We start from the raw sequence: 25,194 nt of genomic DNA on the forward strand, positions 1-25,194 counted from the left end.
GCTGTAACTGTATTAAGCAGCTTGCCCAGTTAGGTTTCTGATTAATTATGACCACCTGGATGTTGATTGTGAATGTCAAGGCAAGGTGGTTGAGCTTTCTCTTGTCAGACTGTTGTTATCACCTCACACTTGCATGAGGGGAATATTACTTGCCATTCATCAGGCTATGCCTGAACATTGTCCAGGTCCTTCTTCATAACTGCACAGATTTTTCTCTTTAAACAGTAGCAACTCCTTTTGGGTTCTCGTAACAGAAATGCAACGTGAACAATCTGTCCCATCGGAATTTCCTATGCTTGGGATACTCTGTGCTCTATTCCAAGGTATTTGCTGGGTTGTCCAAGCAGTGCTTAAGGATGCTGAGTATCTATTCAATGACAATGGTGGCGGCAGCACAGCTCTGAATACATCTGCATTCTCATCTTGAGCATGGGCTTCAAATGAGGGTCAGAAACCAGGTCCTGAACAGATATTCCTTGTCCCCAGTGTAACCACAACAAATCCAAACAAAGTTATTGTCTTTTCTGAGTAATAATATTTCCACTGAAAGATTTTACTTAAAGTCCTCGGTTCCTTCCAGAGCTGAAGCTTGAACTTAATATTTGTGCTCAGAGCAGCTTAGCTTCCAGACAACTATCTAATTGCTTCTAAAAATAATTTGAAGGATAGTTCGAGGATGCATTTCAAATACTTTATTGAAAGTTTATGATGAGGATTTTCTTTTTGTGTCAGAGGAAAATAGAAAGGGAGATATTCTGAAATCTTGAGCTGTTCCTAAATCCTGGTGCCTCTGGTTCTAATTTGCCCCAAATCCCATCAGCCCTGCATTTACTGACTTCCATTTGCTCCTGGTTACATGATAGTGTTCCTCCAGTTCTGGCTTCATCACCATCTCCAAATTCAAACACTCCACAATGGGCCACTGCACCTTCAGCTGCTGAGACTCTAGCTCTGGAACTCCTTCTCTAGACCTCTCTTGATCTCTTTTTTTGTCCTTTAGAAGACTCATAAGGACTAAGTTTTTTGCTATTTGCTCCGATATGGGTCAGTGCCAATTGGAACACTTGGGTTGTTTTTTTGAATACACAAATACACACGGGCTGCTATTGAGAAATCAGGAATCGAAGATGATGGATGGAATGAGTTATCTTCATCCATGTTAACCAATGGTATAACATTGTCCAAATGCTTTTACTATCCAAAACAGTTTAAAGAGAATTGGGAAGACGTTACAACATAAATAGGAAAAATATATGGTGTTCAAAATGCATGTATGGAAGGGAGATGGACTGGGGGCAGGGGTGTCTGTCTAGACAAATGAAATGTTGGGGCTTGTCTGGATGGAAAACAAGGGCAAGAAGGCAAAGACTGTGCAGGGGCAGTGTATACAGGGAATCCCTCAAAACAGTGTGGAAAAACATGGAGGGAATTCCTGAGAGCTGGGTCCAGTTATGAGGGGAGCTTTATGAGGTAGGATTTAGGGTTTGGTGCTGATAATAAACTCTGTCCCGACTGGGGTTAAGATCAGACTGGATCTCTCCAAATAGCTGGTGGGGTCAGGGTCAAGGTCAACATCAATGCCAACAACTGTAAAGCATGGGTTGCCTGCCTCTGGTGACACTCAGCCTACTCTGGCCTGTGTAGTATATCTCTGATTTAGGTCACCAAAGCCAGGGATGCAGTGGTTTTGCTTTGCAGGTGGTGGCTCCACCAGTTTGAAGTGGTATCTCTGACAATCATCGCCTAGAGGTAGCCATGTTCTGGATCCTGACTACATTCCCTCAAAAGGCAGCTAGCTCTTGCAAGGACGTATCTTGATAAAACAGATGGAAAACTCACTGACAAGAAGAAAATACTGAAAAGTAAAAGAATGTTCCTTGAACAACTGATATAAAAATCTCTCTAATAACTCATGAAATCACCACACCAAATACATTGATTAATGTTTGAACTATAATTAAAACATTTCTGTCTGTACAACAAAAGCTTATGTGTAAGCTATCAGAATTGTAATGCAGCAACAGGACATCTCATTAACAAGACTCTGTACACAACAGCACTCACCCAAAATAAAATCTGTCAACTTTGCAAGAAAATATGTTTACATACATAAAATATATTTATGCAAATATTTTCTCTTTACAAGCTAATATTACAGAAAAATTAAAGTAAGAAACAGTGATTTATTTCAAACAGGAGGCACATTTTCAGATTGACAAGAGAAAACTACATAATCATCTTATCAAGTCAGTAAGATTATGTGAAACTTCTCTCTCCTTTGGGTAATGAGGGTATCCAGCCCCATATCAGACTCACAGTAAGTAGTGGGACAATAGGTTAGCAAATAGAAATACCAAGCACCTGAAATTTCACCCTTGACTAAAGGGGAGGCTTTAAATGTTGGTCATGGTTCCCTTTAAATTCCATTGCTGGCATTAAGCCAATATATTTGCTATTAGGAATCATATTATTGATCACTCATCATTGTTAACCAGCAGGACTTTGCTCATTCTGTTTTACTTACTTGGTTACTTCAGGAATGCCATTCAACATGAATTAAAAATTTCAATCCAGAGGTTAGTAGCTCAGTGTATTACTTCTTGTTCTAAATGAGACTTTACATTTCTGGTTATTTTCCCTTCTTCTCAACTTCCAGAAGCCCACGGTTAGCATTTTTAAAACTTAATTTTAGCACTGTTACTTGCACAGTGTTGCTATCTGTGGTTGGACATATTCTTGGCGGTTTCTCAGATGTTAATCCGTATTTTTCCTTATAGCATAGAAGGAGGCCACTTCCACCATCAAGTTTATCCTTGTTCGCAGGGCAAACCCATTCACCCACTAATTTTCCCTGTAACCTGTTCTCCCCACATTCCCATCAACCAACCAATCTGCACATCTTTGGGTTGTGGGAGGAAAAAAGGAGAATGTGCTAACTCCACAGACAGTGGCGGAGGTCATGATTGAGCCCTGGTTGCTGCGGCTGTGAGACAGCAGCTCCATAAGCCTCCATTACCTACCTTTGCTGACAATATCAGGTGATATGCAGCAAAAGAAGGTAAATGGATTTGGGGTATAGATCCAACATGAGCTTATTGAATAGGAGATGAATGTCCTGGTCCTGCTCCTATAAAGAGAGCACTTGCATCAACTGGCTACTGGGATAGGTCAAGCACGTTGCTAACAGCACATAGTCAGTACTGTCAAGTTGTTTTCTAGCAACGTGATTGACTTTCCCTTCAAAATGCGGTCTGTTAGAGATGATGCAACATAAAGAATAACAAGTAATAAAAGGCAACGATTGATCATGAATCAGAGAGAGGGGGAAGGTTAGGGAAATGAAAAACTACTCCATTGTAATCTCCACTGTCAATCTAAGTTTGAAACCTCCAAACATCCTGCACTTCTCTGTTGCAGGTTTACACAATCAGTGGCACAGTAAAGTCAAGGAAGAAAAACATACCGTCATCCGATTGTTTCTGGGCAGCTGTTATGAGCAGTGATGCTGATGCAGCCACTGGACCTGATAGACAGCAGTGTCCCCAGGCCCAACCAGTGGGCAGTGATCAGGAGCAGAGACCCCAGCCCAATCACTGGACAGCAACTGGGAGCACTAATCCAACCCCAACCACTGGACAATGATCAGAGGCACTGTCCCCAGTCTAACCACTGGAAGAGATCAGGACCATTGACCCTCCTCAACCACTGGATAGCAATAGGGAACAGTGACTTCGGCCCAACCACTGGACAGTGATTGGGAGCAGTGACCCTGACCCAATCAGTACACATATGAGGTGCTGTGATTCTGGCCCCAGTAGGCAGGCAGCAGCAGCAAATATCTACTTGTTTCAAATGAAGAGCATTACTGAAGGATTGCATATATAGACATTAGTGCATAACGTTTGCATGTAATTTTTTGAATGTCTCGCTACCACAATATGAAATAAACCCAGAGGTAACTGTGCTTATTATTCCAGTTAATTGATGGGGGTTAGGTGGGTGTTAGAATTAATATTGTACTTTGCTAATCTAATGCAGAGGACAAAGCCCTGTTTTGTTTTATGTACATAAGTAACTCTTATTTTTTCTTGACATAACTACAAAGATCAGTAATAAATGTGCAACCATAAGTGACAGACATGCAGCCACCAGGATTTACTCGGATACTCTACACTGGAAATTGTTCTCTCTCGACAAAGCCCCAGATAGGAGAGCAACATTTCCAATTATAAGGGTCTTCAGAGTCCAGAGGCTCGTAGGCAGAGTTGCGGATTTCCTGATGGTGTACGACAGCTGCCAAAGTGGAAATCTGTTCTCATATTGTGATTACTATCCCACCAAGATAATCCTGATGACAACATATCAGCTTTAGTTCATTATCATGTGGAATCTTTCAACATTTTCTACAAGTTTCACAGTACACAAAAAAAAACTAAAGGAAAGATCTGTTTATCTGCTGTGGTGGAGCTGTTTGTGACTGACTTCCAACCATGTTAATCCAGTGCAGAAGAGATCCAGCTCAGCAGATAACGCACTGAGCGACCCAGTAACAGTGCAATTGGGATTTGCTTCAATCCAGCAGCTGATGGATTTACAGTTTGGAGACAAAGGACTGCAGAACAGCGGGATGGGTCAGTCAGCTGAATACAAATGGGAAACACCCAGCCCATGAACCAATGACACACATCGGACATCTATCACAGCTTGTGTAAAAACTCACGTTTTACTATGACAATATTACATTGGTTTTCTTAGACATCATCTGTTTCCTATATTTCCCCAATGCCCAGCAAACTCACTCAGCCTCATCGTGAAATTTTAATGTGCGAAAACTGCCCATGCAGTGGTGAATGAATGAACTCTTCGGCATTTAGTGGTGAAAACAAACAGGGCAGTGAAAATCTCAGTCAGATATTCCCTGGTAAAATACGAGCATTTATTATTCACTCTCATTTATGAGAAGATTCATGGGAATTTTAATTAATTAATACAACCTTTGGAAGAGCGGGAGTTGCCTGAATCTGTGGCAGTTCCCCACCAATGAGCGAGGAAGGGATGGGCAGGACTCTCAGCCAGCAGCCACCTTGGAAAATATCTGCTGAAGTTACTGATAGCTGGCAATCTATTGCAGCTGATATAAATAAAAATTAGGAAAATTAATCCCTGTTAATGTGCACATTATTGCAACTAATGCCCCATGACAGTAAACAAAGCTTTAAAAATTGCTCCACATCTTGATTAGTTGTTGTGTTCTTAAACCAAAATCCTCCAAATCTATTGACAGGACAAGTAAACCAATGTCATTGAACTCTCCCAGGGCAACATCCTCAACACTAAAGCCCCAATTACACATCACTGACACCAAACTCCCAAAAAGTCCTAGGGTCACAGAAAGATACAGCAGGGAAACAGGCCCTTCAGCCCATCGAGTCCACACTAACCATCAACCACACATTTACATTAATCCTACATTAACCTAATTTTTATTCTCCCCAGATTCTCATCAGCCCACTCCCCAGATTCTACCCACTCACCTACACACCAGGGCTAATTCATAGTGGCCAATATAGTGGCTAATTAGTGGTCAGAATTGAACCCGGGTCTCTGGTGCAGTGAGGCAGTGGCTCTACTGGCTGTGCCACTGTGCCACCTATACTGTTCTTGCCGCCATTCTGTGCTCTGTCGTAGAATGAGATTACCAGGTGGACAAAGGAAAAGATTCAAGGACGTGTTCAAAGCCTCCTTGAAAAAGTGCAACATCCCCAACCACTCCTGGGAACCTCTGGCCCATGACCATTCAAAGTGGAGAAGGAGCATTTGAGTTGGTATTGAGAGCCTTGGGTCCATACACCAGGAACACACAGAGGTCCTGTGTAAGTGACTGAAGGGGTGCATTACCTCCCAAACTCTCCGTATCTCCACCCACCCAGGAATTTACACCATTACCAACTGAATATCACTCAGTTTAGGAAGACAGAATCTGTAATCCACTCCACCTGTGGCAAGATCTGCAGATCCCACAGTGGACTCATCACTCACCTCAGCGCTCATAGAACGGGAGTGGAAGCAAGTCATTCTTCATCCTGGGGGACTTCTTAAGACGAATGAGTGCAAATCACAAGTGTAACCAGCAACATGAGGCAGGGTTGGTTGGAGAGGACTACCCATGTGTGGTGAGCTCTGACCTCCTGCGAGGCTCCTGAGAGACAGACAGTGACGGCAGCCCCTGTTCCATGTTTGCTCAGAGCCCCTTGCTGCTGGGCAAAAGTATTTCACTTTCTGCAGCCGCACCTTGGCCGGTCTCCCAATTTTTCTCACAGCTGTTGAAGTTTGTGTAGGCTCCCTTCAGTCCCACTCCTCTTACAGAGTCACCTTGCTTTCTGTGTGGTCACCCTCCCCTCACTTGCTTCTTCCTTTCCCCAAGTTAAGCCTTAGAGCTACACTGTGGTCTGGGCTTCCAGTGTTACACACCATTCAGGCTTTAAAGTTCTGTCAAATAAGTACAAGGAAGTTTTTGGCAATGTGGAACTGCCAAGTTCATCAGCATTGGCATTGTATATTTTCAAGCATTTCAGCTGGGTATGATCCCACAGATGCCACCGATCTTGCAATGACTCACCCAAAAGAAATAGACCTTCATTTACAAAATAAATAGGAGCATCTGATCTTTGAACCACTTAGCTATTCATGAAGATCATGGCTGATCTTTTACCTCAGTGCCATTTTCCGGCACTGTCCCCATATGCCTTGATTCCTTAATGGCCACCCAGAAATCTACTGATCTCCATTCTAAATGAACAGAACAACTGAGTCTCCACAGCCCATTAGGGTAGAACATTTCAAAGATTCACCACCCTCTGAGGGAAGAAGTTTCTCCTCATCTCAATCTCAAGCAGTTCCAAAACTGTCCCTTTTGGTGCTCGACTCCTGAACTATTGAAACATCCCCCTGCAGTTACCCTGTCAAATCCTTCAAGAATTTTGATGAGATCTCTTTCTCATTCTTCTAAACTCCAGTGAATACAACACCAGTTCACTCCATCTCTACTCATAAGCAAAACCTGCCATCCCTGGAACCAGTCTAATGAATATTCCTACAGTGACTGCAACGCAGCTATTTGATGACAGGCTACACACTCACCAGTGATAGGCCAGAGGAAACTGTGGATGTAAATGAGGTCAGAACTGGTGAGATCTTAAGGGTTGTAGGGCTAAATGAGATAACAGAGATAGTGAGAGACAAGTTTGTATCTTGGAAGGATTTGATCACCAGAATAAGAATTTTAAAGGACATCATTAGAGATTAAAAAGGCAAATCATTGTCCATTAACTTACTCAGATTTAAAAGCAGTACTTTCCGTTGGAGCATCCTATTAACAACATTTGACATGTGATTAAAAGTGGATACACCACAATCAAAAGTTAGCTCAAGAGTTTTGCAGGAATAGATGTCGAAAATTGTGAAGATGAGTCGATTGAGACTCTAGAAAACTGACCAAAGTGAATGAGTTTCAGAGGTAGGTAGGGATACATACAAGCGAATAGCAGTTTTGTTAAGAATCTGCCTTACTTTGATGGAACCAAGCTAAAAGAATGGACTTCAATAAGGCCATGGCACGATCGCTCTCCACACCCTCATCACTGTCCCAACTCTCTCTCCCCCACCAAGAAGTGCACTTTTGGACTCTCATTTCTCTGTTGATCCTTGGGTTCTTTGGGCTGTGGGGTGGGAAGAGGGGATAGGCCAGCCGTTTAGTTAAATTATCAAAGTTAGTTAAGAGGTTAATTAGTCACCTGAGTTCGCTTACCACCCTCTGCCACCAAATGCCGCACAGAAAGCAAACTCGGACAAATCAATGGCTAGAAAGAAAAGAGAAGGAAAGGAGGCAAACAAAGCCATGTGCCCGTAAAATATTCATGACCTCTCTGATCAATAACGTTTCAGTGTACTTAGACCAAGGAGATCCATACGAAGTCCAGCCAGCAATTATAAACCTGTGCCATGAATTTCCTTGGGATTTTCCAACTTAGGCAGAAAATCAGTGTGAATGGAGACCCCATTGCAGTGACAGAACATCCACAAAAGCCGCTCCCTGTCATCCTGAGGGAACCTCCCAAAATCACTCTTTAACATCTTAAATATTCAACTTACTAAGTAAAAATAACTACTTAAGTGTAAACGTTCTGAAGCAAAAGGGTAACTATTGTTTTGGAGGATAGCATCCTGTCTTGCAACAATGCCACCAAATGTTGTCTTGTGTTTGGCTGTGTGCTCTTCCCACAGATTCCAGTGTTATCCACAGAATGGGAAGCCAAGTAAGAATATTCACACTGTAATCCACAGGTTTTTCAACAAAAGTACAGCCAAATAAATTTCCCTTTGTTACAAGGCGCAGAAGTGACCCGTTTAGTTGTGGTGGGACCAGACGTTCAAACCAATCCCATTGTTCCAGGGCTCAAGGCTTCCATTTCTCATTGTCTCATTTAATTCACCACACTTCACATTTGTGCAGGGGGTTCATTGGACTTCCTTCAGGACAGTTGAAGTGCTTGGCAAATTCAACAGAGTTAGTCACAGCTCCAATCACCCTGTACATCTGAGGACTGTGGAAGTCCGTGATGAGGCCCTTGTGGTAACTTTCCGGGGTCCGTATGGAGCACCAAACCTGGGGAGGCAAAAAAAGTATTGTGTTTCCTTCAATACAGGAGTGACAGTATTCTTGAAGTCCCCAGTGGCCATAAGGAGTACCTGACAGTTGCCACTAAGTTACTATGAAGTTAGATTCGAGAGTAAATTTCAAAAGAGACGAATCTCTGCTTATAACAGTGAAAACCTGCAGGACCACGGAGAAACAGGGGGCTGTGACTAACTGGATTGTTCTTCCAAACAGCCAGGATGTGTCCCAGTGGCTATCTGGTCTCCTTCTGGGCTGCAAGACTATATATATCAAAGTCTTTCGATTTCTTTTCCACTGGGAAAGGAATAAATGTCTGGAATTTCTTGGCAGGTGGGGGAGGGAGTGGTCAGAACTTTGCAGCATTTCCCCGCACAAATATCAGCAAGATTGAGGTTCCAACATGCGCTGGAATGTGGAGGTCTCCGCACTCCCTGAAAGCTGGTGAATCCCCAACTGTGTTCTGACATTGGGCTCTTCAGTGAGCACAACAGTGAAGCACACTGTTCAGCGACTTTTGATAGGGAATCCACTCCAACAATCAGTCTCGGGTTAGATTGATGCAGGAACTGTAACTCCAGTCATTTGACTTGAAAGATGGCAAGGGGAAAAAGTTTAGATTTTTAAAAAAGTTTTTATGCATACATAACTTTAATTTTTTTTAAATGTCAGAGACATTCAGAAACATACAAAGCATTTTAACACTAGGAATTGCTATGGGTTCTTAAATGTGCACCTCCATGCACAGGTTCTCCAAGTCATTGGCTCTTGCTTTTCCTTGCACACCACATATTGAAGGATTGTACATGGACCAACTGGAGATGGTGATTCGAAAGGTCTCAGAACTAGCTCACTGGAAAAGCTGCTGAAGAAGCATTATTGCAGCAAGGTGTGCAATTATTAAAGTGTGAGACCAGAAATCCAAGTGGAAATATCTGTCGAAACTGGGAGTTAGACCCTGACTGAACATCCAGCTCTTTGGCAACATTCCTTTGAAACTTAAATACAGTTCCATAATTTCAACTCACCTGGGCGTATCCCAGGAAGAAGAGCTGTTGATTAGTGAGGCCCAAGGTGGGCAGAATCATCTCTTCACCATTCTTTTCTACCCAGTTCTCATAGGCCTGAAAAACAGATTCTTATATTAGCTAGAGAATCGACCCTTCATCACAGATTAATTTAAACAATCCACCTGGTATCTTCCCTGCATTATAAATCCAGCTACGGTGTAGCACTTCCAGTTATTTACCAAAAATGTCAGCCAATATAAACAAATTTTCATTTACAGACCTAGTACCTCACGGCCCAACCTGTCTCTCACTGTATTATTGCTTCCTAGTTGGGAACCAACCCTAGGCATTGAGGGGGGCTGAAGAGCATGCTGGGAGCAGCACCAAGTGAGATGGCAGCCTGGTGAAGCTAGCAACAAGTGATGGAGCACAGACAGAGCAGCAGGAGAAAGACCAGGCTAATCTGTTCCACTGCCAAAGTGGGTGCTGGAGGCACGTACTCTCACAACATTAAAGTATCCAGCTGAGCACTTGAATTGCCAAGCATTGGAGGCTGTGGACCAAGTGCTGGTAATTGGGGTTAGTATAGATACTTAATAGTCGGCAAGGACATGGTGTGCTGAAGGGTTCTTCCTGACTTACGACTCTATGTTTGAACTCTATGACTCTGCAGCTCTGCTGTATCCAGTTGAGAATGGCGGTGGGCAATGCACAGGAGGAGGAAGCCATGGATATGCACATCCTGAGTGAGTGGGAGTCCAGCCAAACATCCACAGCCATCTCCAGCTGAGTGTGAATCACCTGTCTCAGTCCCCTCCCCAGCATAGAGGCCAGTCTGCAACCAATTTGATTAAAGAAGCAGCTGAAAGCACTGGTGAAGAAAAGGCAGTGGCGCCAGAAAATATCCCTGCAGGACTTATGCTCCAGAATGAGCCAGGCCTCCCCCAAGCTGTTCTTGTTTGGTTATAGCACAGGCATCTCCCAACCAATGTGGGAATTTGTCCAGACACGTTCTACTTGCAAAGAGCAAATCCATTCAAATATGGATCTACTCTCAGAATGTGGCAGGGACAGTGCTACTAATCAGCACTTCCCAATAACCTGCTCAGCATGGCTTAAACCACTCAGCTCCAGGGATCATTACAGCTTTGATCAAAGCTAATTCCAGAGGTTAAGGTGAGAATGCTGCTCTTGATATCAGGGGACCATTAGACTGAACGTGACATCTAGGAGAAGTGAAGTGAATAGGAATCGTGGGAAAACTTCTCCACTGGTTGGAGTCATACCTTGCACAATAATGGCTGTGTCCATTGGAAAGAATCATCTCAAGCCCAGGACATTTGGATGTGGGTGACTTCTTTCATTTGACTCTTAAAAACGTTGACCAATTAATGCCTAGGGTAGAGAGCCAGCAGCTTGCAGCAGCAGTGAGCTGGCGGATGCTTGGTGGAAGAGAGGACCCTCAGGGGTGATGTGCACCGCCTTCTGGGGGTGGCTGACCACAACCACATCCTGCTGCATCTGAATTCTCCATCTGAAGAGGGCTTAGCTGCATTTCCACTTCTGGAAACTCTCCTTGTACCTTGGCATCGAAATTGGGTGTGATGGTCTTGAAATAATTTTAACCTCATGTTAGGAGTATCCTTCAGATCATTGAGCAATGGAGTCTGTTGAGAAAACATGACCACTCTTCTGATGTGTGGAAATTGGATGAGTAGTGGGATCAGGCCTTGGTTGTCAGGAGCGTCCTTGCCTCAAGTGCACTGGATGGGTCATATGTGTCTGCCCTCCAACTGCACCAGCCAACAGCATTCAACCGTACAACGTATCAAGGGTATTGTGGCTCAGAGGCCCCATGGAGAGGAGCCCCATAATGCCAAAAGCTGGAACCCAAGACCTGACATTACTGGTTTTCACAGAAGGTCCAATGGCACTGGTTGAATGTATTGGTGAGGTCTTAGGATGGGCTTGTAGTTGTCAACGGAACGTCAGGTCAGGTCAGGTATGGGCCATTATGTTGTTGAAATTGAAAGGAGTCACAGTGGTTTCCTTCCAAGTTAGGTCTAACTTCTCATCAGTGGAAATAGGTGCCTAATGTGTCAGTTTAGGTACAGTCAATGGTTTATAGGCCTGCATATTGGGTAGCTAAAGCAATGCCTATTACATACACAAGTTCTCTCTACATTGTTACTGGAATAACCATGATGTATTGGTTGAAAAGTTCTGTGGCCTGAACAGGTCCTTGAGGAACAACAGATTTCAGAATTGTATCCTTAGGTACATCTTAAAGCTTTGGTGCTGAGAGACCAATCATCTATTGGCCTTGAATAACACAACAGAGCTCGAGTAGAGCTTTCGCCTCACTGCAGTGTTGCAGGATGAAGATAGGTCCGTGAGAGTCTGTGCCTGGATTCACCTCCCATGGGACCCTGCCTCAGTAAGCTGATGAATGAAGCTACTCAGTCAAGCAAAAAGCTTGATGACATTCTTTTGTATGGTTTTAGCATTTGCTCTTTAGTTACATAGACTTTACCCTGTCTGGACATTCAAGAATATCCAATTAACACACCTAAATCCATAACTTAATGACACACAGACAAGATTTTCTCCTAAAACTGGCCCACCTTGGTGGACCACAAGTACTTACATGGTAAGCTGCTTTCAAACCACCATTGTCCGCGATATTTTCACCCAGTGTTTGCCTGCCATTCACGTGCTCACCGTTGATGCTGTAGTTATTGTACTGTTTGACCATGCACTCAGTCTGATGGTTGAAGGCCTCGACTGAGGAGTTTTTCCACCAGGACCTCAGGTTGCCCTCTTTGTCATACTCCCTCCCTGCCGAAGGACACAAGAGATAGGTTTTGAGGAAGTGCCCTCAGGAAGCAAGATGACGAATGCCGCTGTTGATAAATAGCTTTGATTGAGCGAATAAGGAGAAACTGTTGGAAACATTCAACAGGTCACAGTGTCTGTGGGAAGAGAAGCATTAACTTTGCTTCTCTCTCCACGGATGCTGCCTGACCTGCTGAATGTTTTCAGCATTTTCTGTTTTTATTTCAGATTCTCAGCATTTGAAGTGTTTTTGAATGTCAAAGAGAAACTGCTCCCACTAGCACAATGGCCAGTCACGCAAGGACACAGATTTAAGGAAACTGGCAACAACACGGACATAAGACACAAGAGATTCTGCAGATGCTGGATCTGGGAATCTGGAGCACAAAATGCTGGAGGAACTCAGCAGGTCAGGCAGCATCTATGGAGGGAAATAAACAGTCGACGTTTTGGGTGGAGACCCTTCATCAGGACTGGAAAGAGGGCAGAAGCGGGAATAAGGTCAAGGGTGGGGGAGGAGCACACACAGGCAGGTGATACGTGAGTCCAGGTGGGTGGGGGAAGGTAGGTGGGTGGGGGAGAGGGGATCAAAGGGAGTGATGTAAGAAGCTGGGAGGTGATAGGTGGAAGAGGCAAAGGGCTGAAGAAGAAGGAATCCGATAGGAGAGAACAGTAGACCGTGGAATAAAGGGAAGGAGGTGGGGAACCAGAGGGAGGTGATGGACAGGTCGTGAGGGTGGGGGACGGGAAAGAGAAGGGGTGAGGGGGCCACAGGAAGGAGGGAAAACAAAGGGGGGGAAGTGAAATCAGAGGGGAGGGGTTACTGGAAGTTAGAGGAAGTCGATGTTGAGGCCATCAAGTTGGAGACTCCCAGGGCAGAATATGAGGTGTTGTTCCTCCAACCTACGTCTGGCCTCAACGTGGCAGTAGAGGAGGCTGCGGATTGACATGTCAGTGTAGGAGTGGGATGTGGAGTTGAAGTGGGTGGCCACCGGGAGATTTTGAGGAAATCTCAGGTAGGGTGGATAAGGAAGAGGCTGTAGATGTTGTATATTTGGACTTTCAAAAGGCCTTCAACAAGGTGCTGCACAAGAGGCTGATTAATAAGATGAGAACCCATGGATTTACAGGTGGGATACTGGAATGGGTGGAGCATTGGCTGGTAGGCAGAAAGCAAAGGGTGGGAATAAAGGGATCCTGTTCTGGTTGGCTACCGGTTACTAGTGGTGTTCCGCAGGGGTCGGTGTTGGGGCCGCTTCTTTTTACTTTGTACATTAATGATTTGGATTATGGAGTAAATGGTTTTGTGGCTAAATTTGCAGATTACACCAAGATAGGCGGAGGAGTAGGGAGTATTGAAGAAACAGGAAGGTTGCAGAAAGACTTAGATAGTTTAGGAGAATGGGCAAAGAAATGGCAGATGAGACTCAATGTTGAGAAATGTGCCATTGTACACTTTGGAAAAAGAAATAAACGGGCGCAATATTATCTAGATGAGGAGAAAATTCAAAGTACAGAAGTACAAAGGGACTTGGGGGTACTCGTGCAGGATACCCTAAAGGTTAACCACCAGGTCGGATCGGCGGTAAAGAAAGCGAATGCTATGTTGGCATTCATTTCGAGAGGTATAAAGTATAAAAGTAAGTAAGTGTTGATGAGGCTCTATGGGGCACTGGTGAGGCCTCATTTGGAGTACTGTGCGCAGTTTTGGGCCCCTTATCTTAGGAAGGATGTACTGATGTTGGAGAGGGTTCAGAGGAGATTGACAAGGATGATTCCCAGAATGAAAGGGCTTACTTATGATGAGCGGTTGTCGGCTCTTGGACTGTACTCACTGGAGTACAGAAGAATGAGAGGGGACCTCATAGAAACATTTCGAATGTTGAAAGGACTGGCAAGAGTAGATGTGGTTAAGCTGTTTCCCCTGGTGGGTGAGTCCAGGACTAGAGGGCACAATCTTAGAATTAGAGGGTACCGGTTTAAAACAGAAATGAGGAGAAATTTCTTTAGCCAGAGGGTAGTGAAATTATGGAATTCTTTGCCATGTACAGCTGTGGAGGCCCAATCATTGGGGGCGTTTAAGGAGGAGATTGATGTATCTAATTAGTCAAGGTATCAAGGGATATGGGGATAAGGCCAGAAATTGGGGCTAAATAGGGATAGTATTAGTTTAGCTCATGGAACAGACTCGATGGGCTGAATGGCCTACTTCTGCTCCTTTGTCTTGTGACCTTGTGAAATCCTGGCTGTTGCGGTGGACGGAACGAAGGTGCTCGACGAAGTGGTCACCCAATCTGCGTCGGGTCTCACCGATGTAGAGGAGGCCACTCCAGGAGCACCAGATGTAATGAATGACACCCTCAGATTCGCAAGGGAAGCGCTGCCTCACCTGGAAGGATTGTCTGGGGCCTTGAATGGTGGTGAGAGAGGAGGTGTAGGGGTAGGTCTGTTTTTATGCAGAGAGTTTTTATGATTGGGAATGCTCTGCCAGAGGCAGATTTGATGGGGCCATTCTGAAGGGAAGTAGATAGATGCTTGAGGGTAAAAATATTACAGGCTTATGGTAAGAGTTGGGGCGTGGGGAAATAGAGTGGGACAAATTGTATAGTTCTTTTATTGGACTAATAACAACAGTTTATGTTCATCTCACTGCACTCCTGTTAAACATACTGGGGATCTGTTTCCCATATTTCTTTTAAAGTCACCTGTTTCTGGCACTCCCTTCTAAGTTATCAGAATCCCATTCCCAAGCTCATTTTAAGCTCACCAGGCTAATCGGAACATTTATTATGCCACTTATTTAACAAAAAGTGAATTCAAAATGCATTGGGGTATTAATAGGAATGATATCCAATAATCCAGAAAATCTGTTTGTTCTGAACCACTTAAGTCCTGAGGGTGCTGGATTATCGAGGTTTTACTGTAAATAGACAAGTGGGACAAAAGTTCTCTCAGAGAGTTGGTGCAGCCTGGGCTTATCATTTCTTGTGTATTGTTTACAGTAAAACTCCAATAATTCCCCAAGATATGTTCTGATCTTTGACACAAGTTCACCCATCTACGTACAACCTTCTCTACTGCAACCAAATTGTTAAACAGTTCTAAACCGGCAGATCCCACCTGGTCGCAAGTTGGGAGGTATATTTTGCAATCTAAGCGTAAAAAAGTTTTATAGTTATTCTGCTACTAAAGTGAGTATTTCTCCTTAAGTCTGGAGGCTTTTAAAAATTAACAAGGCTATTTGCTTTAAGCAGATATTAGGATCAATTAGTGGTCAGAAATGTCTTTAAAGTCATTTTTGCTTATGTGACTTGTGGTTATTTAGACCTAAACAGGAAGCGTGTCTTTCTTAATACATTTTATGAACAGAAGAAATTTGCACATATAAAATTGTGGACATTGAAATATGATGGACATTTTGCACAACTTTTTGATTCATTTTATTATCAAATTTCGTGCTGCTCGTGTACTTTATGTAACTTTGTTTTCCTTTTCTTTGATCTAGTAATGCTCAAATAATTTCAAGTTGAGGACCACTGTCATTTTTTTTAACAGCATTTAGGTATATTGCTGTATGTTTTTCTCACATCTTATTATCCTGCTAATTTTTATGGTTTGGCTTAAAGCAAAATAGCAATAACTTAGAATTGCAGGGATATAGAAGGAGCAAAACTGAAACAAAGAAGGCAATTAGGAAACTACTGAAAATGAACTGAAAAATTTGAAAGATCAGAATTAGTGAATTTAAGAAAGGATTAATTTTATCACTCAAACAAAATTTCTGACCTCCTAGATTTTCCTCAATAACTGAAATTTCTAAAACCCCAAAGCATGATCTTAATGTAAAAATGTTTAGGAACCTACTTGTTCTACAATAATCTTATTAAAACTCCTCATTGAATTTTCTAGCATGTTTTAAAGGCTTGTCACGTTTCAGGAACTTCTGATCACTTTTATATGGACTAGGAATACTTAGTAGGTCAGGAGGCATGAGACAGAGAAATGGGGTTAATGCTACAGGTTGATGACCTTTCATCAAAACTAGTTAGTTAGTAAGCAGGCTTGTTTGAAGGACATGTGAACAGGGGAAGGGTGGAGACATTAAAAGAGAGGGTGGAAACCAAGAAAGACTGAATGAAGCAAATAGCTCACACAGGGTGGTGAAGGCTTGTTAATTGCCGAACATGTTTAGTTTAATCTCATATTAAAAGGAATAAAAATGACCAGATGGCAGGGTGCACTTGCATGTTTTAGGATTCAAGCAGAGTGCCTGAACCAGCACCCTGAAGGCAATAGAAGATTAGATGCTTCGCTGTTGTTGGGCCAACCCTTTCAACAGTGCTGGTAGCTACAGCGCCCGGCTTTTGAGTAGCTAGAAGAGTTTTATTCGAAATTGATACCAGTTGGGATTTTTGCTGTTCGCAAAAGGCCAGTGAAGTGATCAGATAGATTAAAATGACAGGGGACTGCCAAGAAGGTGGCTCTGCCCAAGTGCTGGACAGATTGCAGAGCAGACAGTCTGTTTAAGTTCAGAAAGGAGACCCCGTCAAGAGAGGTAGAGAAGAACATGCAGCATTTTTATGTCGTTATGCGAAGTTTTTGTACAGATTGATGCAACTGAATCTGTTGTCCTCTGTTTATCTTCCTGCAGATTGAAGCAGCTCAATGACCCAGACATTCACCGTAAGCTCATCTTCACTTACTAATCTGTCCCAGGTGGGAAACATAAATGAAAATTAAAATAAAACTGCAGATGCTGAAAATCAGAAATCAGCTTGACCTGCTGAGAGTTTCTAGCATTTCTGTTTTCAAGTGTGAAAGATAAATATGTTCAAGAGACACTAATGTTCACTTCTGGTCCCAGATGTGAGGCCAACTGTCAACTCCCAGAAAAGCAACATCTGCAGAAGTGACCGATGCTTTGGAACCCAAGGAATTAACTCGGACTGATCTGAATTCTTAAGGTGGCCAAATAAGGTTTCACCTCAATGTTTAAGCTTCGAAAATAACTTTGCTCTCCAATATAAGCCAGGAGGTTGTGGACTGAATTCCCACTCCGGGGATGTGAACGTGATTTTTGGATGAAACTGCAGTGCAGTTCTGAGGGAGTACTACAGAGTCGGCTTTCACCTGAGGTGTTAAACTGGGACCACAACTGCCATGGCAGGTAAGTGTGAAAGAACACATGAACCCATACCGTCGATGAACGGGTAAATTCTCACTGATGCTCTCCTCGATATTTATTCTCACTGAAATAGCTGTTATTTTATTACTACTCCTGGGATCTTGCTGTGCAAGTGATACATGTTTCCAACTTCAGAACAGTTGGAATTGCACCAAATAAAAACTTCACTGGCTTTAAATCAAGGTAAAGCTGGATAAAGGTACATCCCCTGTTGTACCCAAGAAATATTAAGGATAAATATTTGCAAAGGATGCTAACAACAAAATTTCAATTGAATTTACTTTCTAGACTTGCACACCTGAATCTCCTCTCTCTCACACAATACAAACCTCTTCCAGTCTCACCTAACCTGCAGACACATGCATTCACCAGCAGGGGTCAGTGGATTGTAAGCCATGCCCTGACTGGGCTTGGATACGAAGGATCAAACCTACTCCAGGTGTCTCAGCATCACACTGAAGACTTGGTGCAAAGGGAGCATCCATAACTCAGAGGGAACTTGACACAGGCACATGAGAACTGGAAAACAAGATGAGCAGGCCATTCAGCCGCTCAACCTTGTTCCACCATTTAATATGGTATTTTCTGACCTGCATTTGGACTTCAGTTTCATTCCCTCGTTTCTCATCTCTTGGTACGCCAGCCCCACATAAGTTCATGGGGGAAGTGGGAAAATATTCCAGATTTCTTCTTGAGAGAAGTGCTTCCTGACACCACCTCTAGATGACCCCGCCCTCACCACCTCTGATTAACTCAGTTAATCAGAAGACACACTCTTTCAGAAGACACACCCACTATCAATTCCTTGAATCATCTTAAATGCTCTATTTTCTACATTAGTGGGAATAGAGTCCAGTCTGCACAGATCCTCATTAATTAACCCCTTTAGTCCCAGGATCACTGGTAAATCAAGAAAATGGAATGGCTCTCTTTAGGTCTCCAAGACAAAACACAGGAACACAGCAGACATATTGTAATCCCCCAGATCCGGGACTAATAGGAACCACTACCCGTCCCTCCAAGAACATTTTAACTGAGAGATCCCAACAAACCTAAACATGTTAAACCCTTCATACCTTGATCGTCAAATGCATGAGTTAGTTCGTGGCCCATAACCATTCCAATTCCACCAAAATTTAAAGACCTGTCAAGAGAGAAGAAATAGGTCTCGTTAGATGCTGGGTAGCACGGTAGCGTAGCGGTTAGCGTGACGCTATTATAGCGCCAGCGATTGGGGTTCAATTCCCATTGCTGTCTGTAAGGAATTTGTACGTTCTCCCCGTGTCTGCGTGGGTTTCCTCCGGGTGCTCCGGTTTCCTCCCACATTCCAAAGACGGACGGGTAGGTTAACATGGGTGTAATTGGGCAGCACGGGCTCGTTGGGCTGGAAGGGCCTGTTACCATACTGTATAAATAAAGTTTTTAAAGTGAAGTAAAGAACATCCAGGTCAGACCATTGACTCTCTGCCCATTGGCTCTCTGTGAACATTCACACGTCTGTACTGGTGATCAAGGCAAGGTCATGGAGCTGGACTGCAACAAATGACAAGGGGCAAAGTGGGCAGGATCGACTGAGGAATTTTGCTTAGAAAACAGTAGTTTGTAAGAGGAAGGGTCGTGCAGGGTAATCAGGTGGGGGTGAAGTGGGGGCAGTTGGGGCGTGGGTGCAGATGTAATTCCACAGCCTTAAGACCTAGAAAAGAATAAACTAGAGTAAAAACTGGGAAGGGAAGCAAAATTTCTGGATGTAGCTACCACAGTTTGGGGGTAATGGACAGGACCACACACTGCACCCAGGGCAAAGCAATGCTCTGCTTTTACCCATGAACTTGACAAATGTCAGTCCCAGGAGCCTGCACATTGGATGAACTGAAATCTCCAGCCTCTGCTATTTTCAGTGGGTTTTGAACACTGAGTATTTTTAACATGGCCCCGAGGTTACCTCCAGAACACCTCCTGACCAGGAAATCAATTATAAAGGACCCAGATGATGTCAGAGGAGGGAGATGTTATTTAAACATGAAACCTATGTGGTTTCAGCCCCTGTTGGTTCCAGGTCCTATGAGGCAATTAGTAGCACAGTTCCTGCAATTTCCTGCTTTGCTTGTTGTACCTTGGATTTGATTAATGTCAAATAAATGGTCTACATTTACAGCAAGCTCTGTGACAATCACAGCAGAGCTTTATTCTGTGTTCACACATTAATGGGCTGAGTCCCGGATTTGATAAATCTATCTAATGTGTGCATTACCAAACTGCCTGAACACAATCTCTGCCTTCAGACAGCATTGCCATTCAATTTGATTCCTCTGATGTAACCTGCCTTCTGCCAAAAGCTCCTTCGAAAACAGATCTCACTAGGTTTGTGAAACTGTATGGGCGACGTGCTGATTAGATCCCTCTTTTCACAACCATTTGGCTGGGCTTTGCTGCTAATTATTTATGCTCTGTAGTCTGGAGTCTCCATTCACAGCATCAGCCTGCCTTCCTATACACTGTTCTCCAGGATGGACGTAATGGTGCCTTGTACACATTCAAGTCTCATGCCCAGTGATTCTCTTCTACACACCAGTAAACTCAGAAGCCAACTTTCTTTGTATCAAGGCACATGTAAGTTCCAATTAGGTACAAACCCTTCCCATAGATCATCATATTTATATGGAACCATTCGAACTTACAGCATTAAAACAAGTAATTCTGCCCAGTGGGTCTGTGCTGGTGCTTATTGTCTACCTGAGTTTCCTTCTACCAATGTCTCTTTCTATCTCTCTCTCTCCCAGCTGTTATCGAGGTTCCTCTGAAATATAGTAATGCCATTTTCCTCAGCTTCTCTGTTTTCCCACCACTCTCTGCATGAAAAGTTTCTTATCGGAATTATTATTAACCATCTTATATCCAGATTTGAACTCATTCTATGAGTTGAACCATCTTCTCCATCTAATCCAACCTTAATTTCTGATAACCTCCATCAGATGTTCTATTTTCTAGATCAAAGAGGGCCAGTCCCTGCAAACTGGTGCAACCCGTCTGTTCTCATAGTAAATCTCTTCACATTTAGACTTTGGTTCCAAAGTTTACTTTGTCTCCTGGTCACGCCCTTCAACAGCCAATTTCAATGCTCACTCTGACATCCCTGTCTCTCAGTCCCTCTGCACCCCAGCACTTGGATTGTTTGAATCACAATGTGAAGTGGAAGAATAACACAAGAAGTGAGCCCAGATGACACAAGTACAACTATACTGGTGATAAAACAAAGCTTGATCTCCCCCCCTTTTTAATCTCTCCCCCAAGTAAATTCCCCAATCACCTTGATTTTGTTGTCTCATGTCAGCTTGCTACTCTCACTATCTCGATCACGGATGTGGCCATCTCCAATCACTACTTTACATCACTTTCCCGTCTTCCTTCTATGCCTGTCAAGGATAAAACTTTCTCCCATTTCACTAACAGTGGTACGTTCAAAATCCCATTCCCCCTACCTCAGTCCCTCTATCCACTGCAATGTTTCTGTGTTTACCCAAACCACACCATTGCCTCCACCTTAGATATCCTAGTCTCCTCTAAAACCGTTACTCTCTCCCATTGCATGGTCCTCATCTCCTCTTCCTCAAATCCATGGGACACTGCGCAAACTTAGGGGGCCCAGAGGCACAGTTAGTTGTATCACTGCCTCACAGCTCCAGCCCCCCACCACCCGGGTTCAACCTTGCTCTCAGTGTAGATTGAGCCTGGGTCACTGGAGCTGTACAGCAGCAGGTCCAGCTGCTGTGCCACTGTGCTGCCCTTTTACAGAGAGGATTGCATCTTGGTATCTGATTGTTAACCCCTTTCCAGAACAAAGACATGGCTTAATTTGTAATTCATTCCATGAGCAACAGCAGCATGAATCCCTTCACGGTAGTGTAGCGGTTAGTGTAATGCTACTACAGCACCACCGACCGGGGTTCAATTCCCGCCGCTGTCTGTAAGGAGTTTGTACATTCTCCCCGTGTTTGTGTGGGTTTCCTCCGGGTGCTCCGGTTTCCTCCCACATTCCAAAGACCTACAGATTAGGAGTTGTGGACAGGCTATGTTGGCGCCGGAAGTGTGGCGACACTTGTGGGCTGCCCCCAGCACACTCTCAAGTAATGCAAAAAGACATATTTCACTGTGTGTTTTGATGTACATGTGACTAACAAATAAATATCTTATCTTAACTTCTCTGTTACGGCACCTTGATGTCCCAATTCAATTGGGTTGGTTCACCACACTTGCAAGTTGTAGGGGTGTTTCTTTACTTTTCAGCTCTCTGTATCTCTGTCAGGTGCACCACTGTGCTGCCCACTGTCTATCGAGTCATGGTTTACAAGACCACCAGGACTGACTTCCCTCCTTGTACTTGTGGTATCACCTCCAGTGGCCCCCTCAATAATCTATCCCAAGTCCCCTCCTATTTCTTATCCACCAGTTGACCCTGATGAACACATACTGTCAGTTCCCCCCCCCCCGCGCCCCCCCCCCCCCCACACACACACACACACAAACAACATCAAACTCTACCTGACCACAATCTAACTTCATCCTTCCATGACCTCTGCACTGTCTGGCTGCTTATTCAGCTGAATAATATAAGAACTCAGAGCAGGTGGGGTCCATTTGGTAGTGAGAGTAGGGTTGAGGGAGCACCTGCTCTACCATTCAATAAGATTGTGGCCCGTTTTCCTGCACTCACTCCATATCCTTTGAGTCCTATAAGCAGATGGGTCTCACCCTAAACTCTACTGCTTGCTTCCTCCCTCTCAGCATGTTGTCTTCACTCTTCACAACAACGCTCGCTAACCTAAATGGACTCTTGATTCTTACCTCTGTTTTCAAGCCTGCTGTGGCAGTGGACTGTGAGGGACAGACTTACCAGTGAGTGACCACTTCACTGTAAGCTGATCAGATTTACCAGGATCTGTGTCAAGGACACCATGGTTTCCCAGTCTACAAAACCAGCATTTGGAATTTGTAACAATGGTACTGGGTGTCCCACTCATGGCAGATTTGTATTGTCTGTTAAACAGGCAGCAAATGGTTTGGAAAGACCAGCGGCTCGGAGATGATGGTTTGACTACACCCGACTTTTCCTTTGAAATGGAGAGCAGTTCCTTCAGAGAGATGCAACACACCACCATGGAAGAGCCTGCTGGCACAATTTCGTCAAACACACAAAAGTCACTTGGTAGCCGGGGAAGCTAATTCCCACAGGATGGCATCACAGGGACTGGGTGGACGGCAGTTCAGAGAGGAGGATGCATTGCTAAATAAAAAGAAGAAATAGAGAGACTCTATCTGGACTATTGTGTACGTTTGGTCTCCATACTAAGGAAGGCTATGCTTATGACAGAGGCTGCACAGTGAAGGTTCACCCAATTGATAGCTGAATGGTGGTGGAGAGGGGAGGGGTTTGTCACTAAACAGACTAGGCCTACACTCTCTTGGAGTTTAAAAGAAAGAAAGATCTTGTTTAAATTCTCATGGGGCTTGACAGTTAGATGCAAGGGATTATATTTCCTCTTCTGGAGGTGTCTAGAACCAGAGGTCACCAAGGGCACTGAAAAGGAAAGGGGTCAGCCACCAGGACAGAAGAAATTTCTTCACGCAGAACATGGTGAGTCTTTGGAACTCTCCACCCAGGATGGCTGTGGAGGATCAGTCACTGAGAGTGTTCAAGACAAGAGACCAATGGATTTTTCGATATTAAGGGAATCCAGGGAGATGGGAAGTGCAGGGAAAGGGAGCTGAGGTTAAAGACCCACCATGATCTTATTGACAGGAGCAGGGATGAGGGCAGGGATGGGCAAACTCCTGCTTCTAATTGTTATGTTCAATATTGTTTCTTTAACAAGTGGATCACAAAACACATTTTCCGATTCTCCGTCACTCTGCAGCTGAGGGGTGCGGATGGGCATGAGGAGGAGGATAAGCTCTGGGGTTACAGGGAACTGGGACTCACGGGATTGCTCTGCTGGGAGCTGCGATGAATCTGATGGGCTGAACGGCCTCCTTGCATGTCACAATAAGGGAGAAATTGCAGCCCCTCAATTACAGAGGGCGGCACAGTAGGGCAGCTAGTAGTGCTGCTGTCTCACAGCTCCAGCAGCCCAGGTTTGATCTTGATCTCTGGTGCTGTCTGTGTGGAGTCTGCACGTTCTCCCTGTGACCCGCTGAGTTTCCTCCCACATCCCAAAGATATGCTGGTAGCTGGTGGGTTGACTAGCCGCTGTAAAAATCTCCCCAGAGTAGCTGGCTGGTAAGAAAATCAGAGTGGAGATGATGGGCATGTGAGATAAAATGGGTTATGGAGGACAACTGCACAAATGGGGCTGATGGGATTGCTCTGAGAGCTGGCATAGACTTAATGGGCTGAATGGTCTCCTCCACTGTCATACGGGAAAAATAAGTTCAAGACGAAAAATCCTCTGTGTGTGCGCGCGTGTGTGTACATGCGTGCGCGAGGGGCGTGTGTGTGTGTGTGTGTAAGTGAGGGGTGTGGGTGAGTGTGTGAGGGGTGTGTGTGTGAGGGGTGTATGTGTGAGGGGCGTATGGGGGTGTGTGTGTGAGGGGTGTATGTGTGAGGGGTGTGTGTGTATGAGGGATGTATGTGGGTGTGTGTGTGAGGGTTGTGTGTGTGTGTGTGAGAGAGAGAGAGAGAGAGAGTGTGCATGTGGGTGTGCATGGGTGAATCAGCACCTCACCATAACCCAATCCTCGTCCTGGTTCACACTTACATGGGGAAATCCCGAGAATAGAATGGGACCTGAAGGACGCCGGCCGGGAACACAATCACGTTCTTCGTGGGGGTGTAGTACGCATTGACAGTGGGAGGGGTCATACTCCACCTGGGGGGAAGAGAGCCAGAGGTAGTATCAGAAACACTGCACGAAACCGGCGCTGAGAACAAGGAGGAGACTGAGATAGCGTTGATAAGGAGTTTAGGATGAGGGCTGCAGAGGGTGAGGGAGAGAGGATTGTACAGAGCAGCTCGGGGCAAGTTTGAGGTACTTGCAGTGATGTCATGCAGCCACATGAGGGAGCTGCTGGCCAGGTGAACAGCAGCAGGCAGCAGCCTGGGACCTCCCAGAGCTCTCAGCAGTTCATCTCCCATTGTAAATCAGAGACCTTGCAAAGTCTGAGACTGTCCCTCTTGGTCTCCTGTGTGTCACACTAGCCCACAGAGCAGACCAGATGTGCCCAGTGATGCCTCTTCCAGGACTTGTGCCATGCATGATCTGCAGGCAGCACGCACCACACGTACAGGACCAGGTCTTCTCAACACATGTATGACAGCCTCATCATTACTTAGAGGTGGCCCCATCTCAGGTAGGTCTGCTGTGACCCCTGTGGCTGCTCTGCCTCAGACCACCCTACCCCCACCCTGATCTGCAGGGTGTTCCTCTCCAAACCCCACCCCCCACCCTAGCCTCCCCTCCCCAGGCGGATGACTGTGTCTCCACCATTGAGCAAAT

General features: G+C 44.6%; 1 protein-coding gene across 8 annotated transcripts in view; it reads right to left on the reverse strand.

Moving 5' to 3' along the window:
- Positions 1–1,559: 1,559 nt before the first annotated feature.
- LOC127583286 (endothelin-converting enzyme 1-like) overlaps positions 1,560–25,194 on the reverse strand; it is a 251,969-nt gene continuing 228,334 nt past the window's right edge. For all 8 annotated transcript variants that reach the window (XM_052039077.1, XM_052039080.1, XM_052039078.1 and 5 more), the window contains 5 exons: positions 24,457–24,567; positions 18,781–18,848; positions 12,332–12,522; positions 9,703–9,798; positions 1,560–8,665 (listed from right to left, as the gene is read on the reverse strand). In XM_052039077.1, coding sequence (XP_051895037.1) covers positions 8,489–8,665; positions 9,703–9,798; positions 12,332–12,522; positions 18,781–18,848; positions 24,457–24,567 — 643 coding nt within the window. In that variant the 3' untranslated portion in view covers positions 1,560–8,488. The remainder of the gene's footprint in view (positions 8,666–9,702; positions 9,799–12,331; positions 12,523–18,780; positions 18,849–24,456; positions 24,568–25,194) is intronic.

Source organism: Pristis pectinata, chromosome 26 (assembly GCF_009764475.1).
Source record: "Pristis pectinata isolate sPriPec2 chromosome 26, sPriPec2.1.pri, whole genome shotgun sequence".
In the NCBI taxonomy this organism is placed as follows: Eukaryota; Metazoa; Chordata; class Chondrichthyes; order Rhinopristiformes; family Pristidae; genus Pristis; species Pristis pectinata.